The sequence below is a fragment of the Actinia tenebrosa genome, unplaced genomic scaffold (genome assembly GCF_029948245.1).
Source record: "Actinia tenebrosa isolate PJP-AT-01 unplaced genomic scaffold, QUT_ActTen_1.0 PGA_scaffold7__59_contigs__length_16204524, whole genome shotgun sequence".
Lineage (NCBI taxonomy): Eukaryota > Metazoa > Cnidaria > Anthozoa > Actiniaria > Actiniidae > Actinia > Actinia tenebrosa.
In genome coordinates, this window is record NW_028292584.1 from 1,053,016 (window position 1) to 1,062,671 (window position 9,656).

Genomic DNA, 9,656 nt, shown 5'->3' on the forward strand with positions numbered 1-9,656 from the left:
TGTCTATTTGTTTTTTACAATAACAAAAAACAATAAAACTTCTCATCTTTAGCGATCAAAACAACCAACGGAAAGAGCGCGCTCTCGTTGACGTCAGCTTTATCTGTCTGTCCTCTTATTGATGATAAAAAATAACCAATCAGCGCGCGAGAAATTGGTAAGTTATTGTAAAAAGATATCTTTGATCTCAACCAATATTAGTGCTCGCGTTTCTTTCAGGGAAAAGCCCGCGATTGTGGAATCTACCCACGAAAGTAAAAGCAATACATAAGTTACGGCGCGCCTCATAAGCGACGTCAGCTTTATCTGTCTGTCCTCTTATTGATGATAAATAATAACCAATCAGCGCGCGAGAAATTGGTAAGTTGTTGCAAAAAATAACTTTGATCTTAACCAATAGTAGTGCTCGCGTTTCTTTCAGGGAAAAGCCCGCGATTGTGGAATCTACCCACGAAAATAAAAGCAATACATAAGTTACGGCGCGCCTCAAACATTTGTCAACCAGTGGCTTAGACCCACTGGCTGTATTTTGGCTTCGGCGTACGAAATCCTTTTGATCCGAGAATGCTTAACGAGGGAAGAAAATAAGGTGGTCTTTACTGGGACCGGAACGAAGTTACAACGGTCTGAGTTTGTATCAGGTTTTATACATCTCTTTACTTGCGTTTTACACAAGACCGGTCTGAAAATGAACTCCGACCGGTCTGACTTCGTTCCGGTTGCTTGACCGAGATGAGTGACTTACGTCTGAGTCCGAGCCCTTACCACTCTCATGTAAAGACAAACAAATCTCAGACCGGTCTGAAACTTCAAAGCCTGCATGCTTTTGGTCAGTGATATACCATTAAACATTATCAAACATTACACATTACTAGACCCTAACCCCAGAATTTCGTACCGGTAAAAGGAGTTCAAAAACTCTGGACCAGTACAAGTTCGAACCGGTCTGACTTCGTTCCGATAAATGTAAGGAAACAAAACTGAAGTGTTACTCTTTTTCTCTTGAAATCAGTGTGGATTTCCAGGCCACCAAATCTGATAAGCGTTTGATAACAGTGGCACAATAATTAATGAGTTATATGCTTTATTGCAATGGCCCGTTTTCCCCCCTTCAGCTAGTCAATTTTTGCAGAATTCACAACACCTCAGTTTTGCAGTGACGTCATTTCTCTGCACTATTTCAGATCAGCTGGCCGGACGTTTTTGCAGTCGATCACTGTTGCCATGACGGCACAAACCAAACCCCTTTTTTAATTCGATTTGACCAATAACTTACCAAATCATAAAGGAATGAATAAATAAGGGTTTGTGAATGTTGACAAAGCTAAGCCAGGAAGTCTTTGATATCCTAGCATCTGTGTTTGATATTCCACCGTTCTTTACTTGGCAATATAAGTCCATAGTATTAGGCATTATTGACCCGTCTTTTAAAATGAATGTATCAAAGGATGACAGTAGAGATGAGGTCCTCTAGTAATGAGAATCTTGTTACTTCAATAAGGCAATAAGGTTAAGTTGACGACCTGACAGCCTTACCAAATACACTCCAATGTGCAACCGTAGTGCCTCAAAGTATATCTCTAGCATGGCAAACACAGACCTGATCAATCCAAAAATCGTGATTAAATATCAGAGGGTTTTCTGTGACGTAATGCAATGTTATGCAGAAATGGCCAATGATCGCTTAATGGAATTCTACTCACATAATTTAGAACCAATCACAGCAGTTCCCTAAAGTGATTAAATTCCTGTCCCACGAACAGCAACACAGTTTGCGCGCATTTTAAAGAATAGTGTAAGGACTACGAGTCATTTTGAATTCATTTTCATTTTCAGGAGAGTAAACAATAGAAACCATATTAACAATTCATTATCAATTTTCGGCAATCAGAGTTTTAAGTTCTGAGATATCCAGCTAGCTAACCTGTTGAGCTTGTGGGACATACCAACGATAACAAAATTAATATAAAAAAACCCAGAGTTATTTAATCAATAAAAAAATTCAAAACTGATATAAAAAATATAAAGGCATGGTTTAAAAAACTTAAACAAAGAATCTCATTCTCGTAATATCGTTTCCGATTTTAAGACAAGAAAGCGAACAAAGATGAAGGAGAGAGATTGAGAGGGAACTCGTGTGCAAAATCTTTAGAGTCACTAAAGGCGGGTCAGGGAAATAAGCACTGTTCTTTTTAGGATAAGATAACCTTTCAACTAGGTATTTTAATTATTTTATTGCCATGAATATGGATACAACTCAAACAAAAAAATATTATTCTCTAGAGAGTTACACGTAATTTAAAATGTAAAAACATCACTCAAAAGCTTAATATAGGTCTATATCGTTTTAGTATAAATACACAGGTGATTATTGAAAATCTCGCGCGCTGATTGGTCGACAAACTCAGATTATCACATGATAATCACCTACAACGATAATCCAACATGGCGGAAAAAATGTGTCTTTTATCTTCTTTTTCCTCCTCCTTTTGAATGAATTTATACTAAAACAATTATTCACCTCTGGCTCAGTGAATATCGGGAATAATAACCTCAACTTCGTTTCGGTTAATATTCTCCGATATTCACTTCGCCTTCGGCGAATAATTGTTAAATAAAACTAGGTCTTAGAGATGTTCCAGTATGGTGGAAACTTCGAGGAATTGGTTAAGAAACAAAATTTGATCGATAAAAAGCTCTTAGGAATATTTCAAAACCTTCAAAAGTTATAATAATATAATTAACATTCGTCGATTGGTTGAGATTGTTGTCCTAGAAAAACACAAAGAAATGAATAATTTGCATGTTTATATTTTTTCAACAATATTCTGTCACGAATTATCAAAGTAGTAGAAGTATTATTATTATTATTATTATTATTATTACTTTTATTATATTTTTAATAATACGTTTTAACTTAGTAGATGCGGGATTTGGTCGCCATGCTTGTGCCTCTCAATGGCAAACCAAGTTGGCAGTCCCATAAATTTCAAATAATTTATGAGTTAAATCAATCGCTCGTATCTTCGTATGTATCTACAGCATCTTTTAACTCGAAATCCGGCTGAGATATATAGTTTTGGTTGTTCTTCCGGCCTATTGAATATTTTTTCCTATATATAAATGATTCCCCAGAAAATGTTTTCGATGACGTAGTGGAATACCAAGAATTTATAAGGTTTTATATGGAAGTGTCATTTGCGAAGTCATTAAAACGAGTGTTATGTTTTTCACTCGGCCTAATCTAGACCATGATTCAGTACCAAGGAGGGCAAAAACGTTGTTTACCTCGCTTTTGATAGACCCGAAAGGAAAAATACCTGCACAAGGAAAGTTTTCGATTTAGAGCGAGACCCCTTGAACTAAATATAATCGAAAAAGAGCTTTGACCTCCAGACCATGTATATTTATAATAGCTTCAAAGAATGAATATTTTCCATACCCTGCCAAGCATTCGTGAAAATTTCAAGTCACGTTTTTTTCTAATTTATCAATCCCCAGCGGGCAATAGAAAGCTATAGAGAGTCTGTCCCCCGGCTATATTTTGGCATTCATAGAAGTTGGAATTCGTTCAAAAATGATGAAAGGAGGCACCAGTCAACCTTTATCACCATTAATGAAGGTTGATTTGTAGTTTTATTCTTTGTTTGCTAGCTTTTTAAATTTACAATTGAAACTTGGTTTGACATTAAAGGGAATCTTGTAACGAATTTCAAAACGTTTTTCACCAGTTATATGCTATTCATTTGAATCGCAACTTTCACATTCTTATCGCTGATATTAATTACACACTTTTCTGTTGAATTATATAATTAGTAATTAGTACTTAACACAAGGGCAGAGCGATCACAGAAGGACAATGTATTATTTTCCCGCCAATACACACTGCACGTACGCGTTTCATCTTTAGAGTTTCCCGCCTCATCCACAGGAATCCCGCTGGCGCCCAGTTATGAAGTGCAAAACAGCAATATCCCAATTGGAGCCATATCAAAAAAACAAAAAAAAAAAAAAAAAAAAAAAAAAGAAAAAAAAAAGAAGAATAGAAAATAGAATTATAATCAGTTCATAAAAATAATGAAGTTTACGATTTTTTAGTCAAACTTTTGTTGTGGGGATGTCCTGCTACATATATTTCAGATGAGATGATTACATGCTTTGCAAAACAAGTTGATTATAAAATAAGGTCCCATATGTTGAATATATTAACATTGCAACATTTTCAGAAAAACGGATTTGGATCACACTATTTATAAACAGTCCTCTTCCCTAAACTTAATTGAGATATCTTATTTTTTCTTTTTTCAAACAATTTTCTTCCCTTTTTCTAACAGTAACATTTTAAAAAATTCTACTCATTTTGAAAGCGAAGTAATTTGGCCATTAATTCTTCAGTAATTTTATCCATTTTGGCTGCTTTCTCAGTTGCTCATGATCAGCTCAGTCTTTCAATTCGAACTCAAACAACTACTCAGTAAAATGTATCATTGCAAACATATGTTCAAGTCTAATCTGTGCACAAATAACGTTGCCAGACTGAATAATTCCTATAATAATATTCAACTTTATTTAAATATATATAACGTTACTTTCTTTTAAAAAAAATAATGATATCTGACATGTTTTTAAATGATTTTTCGATATATTTTCAATAGTTCAAAACGCGATAAAGAATCGTATTTTGGTGGTCTATTCCACCGATTGATATTTGTTGCATTTTTCCTCCTATTGTTTGCTAGAACCATTTGATGTTTGAATAAGAAATGAATAATATTATCAGCGGCTCGGCTAAAACTCTTTAGGCAAGCCACCAGAACTTTATCTTTATTAATAGGAATACGAAAATTGAGAATTCAAAAATTAAAAAGACGTGTAAACTTAAATATTTATAAACATTTATAGTTGCAATTGATATATATCTATATATTTATGGCATTTTGACATTTCGAGAAGATAGATTATATTGGATATAGTATAGAAATTAACTAAAAGTTTACTACTGGAATAGAACTTTCCAAATTCAATAATTTTGTAATTTGACTTAAAGAAATAAAAAAAAAAATATATAATGCTTTCAATCTCTTCAGAACTTGACAAATACCCAAAGTTGAGGACCAAAAGGCATTCTAATTTCAATACCTATTAACATTTTTGGCAATATTTCAACTCAACTCACAAACTCCAATTAATAAGATGAAATTTTTTTGTTAACATCTTAATTAACAACCAGTTAAAATATTTCAAACTGGCCTTGAATTTTTTTAAATAAAAATCTTGACTCTTTAAAGAAATGCTTATTGAATATTTTCATTCATACATGTACTTAGGAAAATTTAACATTTGAATGTATTTTTCAAACTCTTTGGTGAATGTATAAAGCGTTCAAATTCTACAACAAAAACACTATTGACTGGTTGTCGGAAAAAAAAACAAAAAACAAAAAAACAAACTTGTATTCATTTTATCATTCTATAATATATAAATATGATGCTGTGATGCATAGGTATAATAAAAAGAATAAAATAAGAGGAAAAAAATGCGATGATATAATCGAATCAATTTTTATTTCAATTCACACTATCGATTCAGACTAACTCGAACATGAATTTTGATCTCTTTATCCGATAATCAGAAAACGTATCGATAAGAAAACAAGGTTTATTCGTTTGTAAGATACATATTTATAAAGCTTTCATATCGTCAATAGTTTACTAAAGGGTTACTAGTCTTGAGAGAGACAAACGTGACTGAGACGATCCCAATTTATCTGAACATGCGCAATATGGCGACTCAATGAGCTCCAGAACTACCAAATAATTAATTTTCTAAAGTTCTTTTTCATTGAAAATCCTAAAAATTATTGCCAAAATTTTGCCGTTTTCTTTCACAGAAGGTCTGGAGCGTACAGACAGCAACAAAAAGTTTTTCAGCGCACTTTGTAGGCAACGGTTTCAGAACAGTTCAGTCTGTCGTTAACTAGAAGCCACAGAAAAAGAAGGATTTACAAGGTTTCAAAATAACTGAATCGCCTAACAATTTAGAGATATCGGCAACAAAATTTCAAACATTGTTTTCTTTTTTTCAACAATACCTTAAAACTGTTCCAAAACACAGGAACTAAGCTAAGACATGATTGCCTGAGTTTCTGCACGACTCCGTTGGCTCGAAAAAGCGGCCAAACGTGTTCGTTTCTCCTCGTGCTGAAGTATCTAGTTACATTAAGAATCAGGTTTTGTTTTTCAAGAGGTTTCTTTCTAACCGGGTGGTGAAAAAGTATCGGCATTGTATATAATAAAATCATTTGGTTTTTGTGGTTCGTTTTCGGTCTATTAAACCAAGGCAGCTCAAAGACTCATGGTAAAATATATAAATCTCGGAGGAAAAATAATTATGAGCAAATGAAATGAAAGAATCGTTGTATTGCAAAGCCATAAAATCGGTTTGCAAGAAGGTAGAATTAAATGAAACTTAATACGATTATAATAATTTTTGCTTTTCAGCACGAGAACGAATCCCAGAATTGTTCTAAACAATTCAATAATCTTACGCAGGATTTGGTTGTATTTTTGAGCTAAGGTGCCCATACTTTTACTTGTGTTTTGACGATTGTATCTGTTTGAATTGGTTTTAGTTTTAACTATTTTAAGAGCAATTCTCTGAAGCAAATTTGAAACAATGTAAAGTGTACAAAATTTCGCTTCCATTGTACTGTCATTTTATATTTATCTTAAAACTTTTGAGATAAAGAATTTTTTGTGAGATTAAAGACTTCAGGTTCGAATTTCATAACGAGTGAATAAGGCAATCTTTCCGTTAATGTCTCTTTGAATAAGATGAAATAAATTTAATTCCTGCAATAACTTTTACATTTATATGGAAAATAACAAGAAGAAAAACAAAGCGACAGTAACTATTGTCGATTGTTGAACAGTTATGCAAACAGATAAAGAACAAACGAGCTGATTTAATGAAAGAAAGTTGGAAAACCCGTCTGTTTTCTTTCGTACGACGAGATGTCCGCATATTTGTAATGGAACATACATTTTACTGCCTAGTTCAAACGACTTTATGCTTCTTATTAATTGATTATTTAAAAATATCATTGTGAAAATTCCTTATTCATCGAAAACATTAAAGTATGGATATAAGAAAGTTTTTCTTCAGTCATTAAACTAGAAAATATAAACTGATTTACTATGGCTTACAAATATTTTCAATTGTGATATGTTTTGTTCTTCTGAGATCTTTAAATTTCACAAAAAGACTTTGAAAGTCCTCAGTAACAAATGATGAAGCTTTAAATCATGTACTGCTGATTTCTACAGAAAAAGTAAATAAACTTTTGAAGGACTAGGGCTTTGGTCATTATTGCTATATACTAACCGTTATCTCAGTTTCAACTTTTGCCACCACAAAGAAGTTGCCATATTTTTTAACTTTCTCGTACTATTTCCTTTTCTTTCTTGCTTTTCATACTAGATTCTTCCCTTCATGAGAAAAATAAACCCCAAAAATGAGCCCACATGAAAAGATCTCAAAGAAAACCCAAACGTAAAAGGAATTTTTACGGATGATGCAATTTCATGACCCAAAATTGCTAACAGGTTTTCCTGTGTTTTTGTCAACGAAGCGAATACACTTTGGAATTTTTTTTACCAAATTCATTTTATTTTCATGTGGCTGTATTGTTTGCCCTGACACAAATTCAGGGTTTGAATAAAGACTTGTTTTACATGCTTGATCGAAAAAGAATCATAAAAACTTTCAATGATTGTGCAACTATATCAATCCCAGTTTTTTTCGAGCGTTTGTAGCCCGTGTGCGAATCGTTTCGACTAGTACTATTGTACAAAAATCACTTGGCTTTTTCGTTCACTGAAACAATTACAAAATCTTTTTATAATATCTTTACAAGTGCTAACTTATATGTTAATATATGAAGTGCTGCCTTAAATACTATTTCCTTAGACACAATGAAACAACGGGTTTAAAGGAGCGAACATTATACAATTCAAATCTATTCTATCCTATGACTACCTGTACTTAAAGGTTCAATTCTTATCTTACAAACAAAAAAAAGTATATATTGTTTATAGAAGTCTGTATAGCTTTGCGTGGAAAGCGAAACAGATCACAGACTAGTAGTTCTTTTTGTTTTCGTTCTAATTTTCTCATGCAATTTCCATCAAGCTGTGGAGTTCCTTTTCATCTTGCTTGGTGACTATATGCTATACGTGGCTAATAGAAATGATTCAGCTCATCGAGCGTTATTCGCAGGATACTGTGTGCACTGTCCATAATGCGATTTGCAGTACGGGTTTGACAGTTGATACATGGCTGGAACTTTTTCGTTTCGCTCCACAACGGTACTCTGCTGGTAGCTTGGACTCTGAGGCAAGAGAGCCAAGGACATGTGATATTCAGGTCGACCTTGTGGTGGAATTGAAAAGCTACCTGGAATGCCATAGTTAGGTCTTTTGGTAATGGAAGATGTGGAAACAGAAGGTGAACCATGTAGAGGCATCATGAAGCTCTCTGAGTACGGTGGTGGTACATGAGGGCTTAAATAGTGGTGCATTGGGATGGAATATCCCGGGGATAATGAATCTGCAGCAGCACCGTATCCAAAGGTAGAATACGGTTCTTTTGTCCTTGAAGATTTGTTCTTGCGTCGGCGAGGTTTGTACGAGTAATCGGGATACTTCTGGTTATGGACAGAGCGCAGGTGCTTCGCTTCCATGACGAAGGGACGCTTTTCCTCTTCACTCAACCTGCTCCACTCGGCTCCAAGAAGCTTGCTTATCTCACAGTTCAGCATGTTTGGATACTTGAGGGCAAGCTTACGTCTTTCTGTCCTGGACCAAACCATAAAGGCATTCATAGGTCTCTTTATATGTGTCTCGTCTGCTTCTGCCATTTCGATGAGTTCTCCAATACTAATAATCGAAGCTGGTCTGATGGTTTTTTAAGTGAAGCTGTATCTCAGAACTTCACTCGTTTTTTCGTCCTTCGAGCCACTCCCAGTTTCACAATGATACAGCAAAGCTTTGAATCGTGAGTACGAAGAATAAAAAATTGACTATAGCAATCTAAAAAGTCTTTCAATAGGACTTGGATTTTGTCTCTTCCAGTTGATAGTCTATCGTTTGACTTGGCAATACTGAAAGTAGCATTTAGCTCACCTCTATATAACAGCACAAGAACAATACCCAATGCTATGAATAATTCATCTTGAATTCAGGGTTCGTATCCGAGCGTCGTTCAACGTATTGTTAGGTGGGAATGATTCATTCTGCAGCTGTTCCGCGACAAACAATAATACGAACGTCACTCATGAAAGCCAGCTTGAATACAGCTACAGCCCTTTACTGTGAAACAACATAATTGAACTTTAAACGGCACACGAATGTAAAGATTTACTTCAGACAAGATAAATTAATCTTTTTTGTCTAAAGCTTTAGTCTCTCTTGTTCTTTTGGGCTAATGACTGCTCTATCTTTGTACTTTAGTTCATATACGTTTTGTTCATTTCATCGCACCCTCATCATCTCCGTGAACATGGTCGAAAAACCTCATACTTTTGGTGCAATCTTTATATATATTTTTTCTATTCATCCAGTAAAACTTTACCTATACGTTTTTTAACTTCATATAAA

At 34.2% G+C, this 9,656-nt stretch overlaps 1 protein-coding gene and 1 long non-coding RNA gene across 2 annotated transcripts; both read right to left on the minus strand.

Annotated features, from left to right (window-relative positions):
- Nucleotides 1–2,245: 2,245 nt before the first annotated feature.
- Nucleotides 2,246–7,654, minus strand: LOC148905292 (uncharacterized). Its single transcript, XR_016121797.1, has 3 exons — nucleotides 7,384–7,654; nucleotides 3,896–3,939; nucleotides 2,246–2,772 (listed from the first exon to the last, which is right to left on the minus strand). It is a non-coding gene; the product is annotated as an uncharacterized LOC148905292 (long non-coding RNA).
- Nucleotides 7,655–7,660: 6 nt separating this feature from the next.
- Nucleotides 7,661–9,145, minus strand: LOC116295586 (transcription factor SOX-15). Its single transcript, XM_031703440.2, has one exon. It carries the CDS (start codon nucleotides 8,915–8,917, stop codon nucleotides 8,258–8,260), a length of 660 nt encoding a protein of 219 aa, XP_031559300.1. The 5' UTR covers nucleotides 8,918–9,145; the 3' UTR covers nucleotides 7,661–8,257.
- Between the last annotated feature and the right edge of the window lie 511 nt (nucleotides 9,146–9,656).

What these genes read in the sequence shown, in the direction of transcription:
- LOC116295586 (XM_031703440.2), bottom strand. Translation starts at nt 8,917, where the DNA reads ATGGCAGAAGCAGACGAGACACATATAAAGAGACCTATGAATGCCTTT.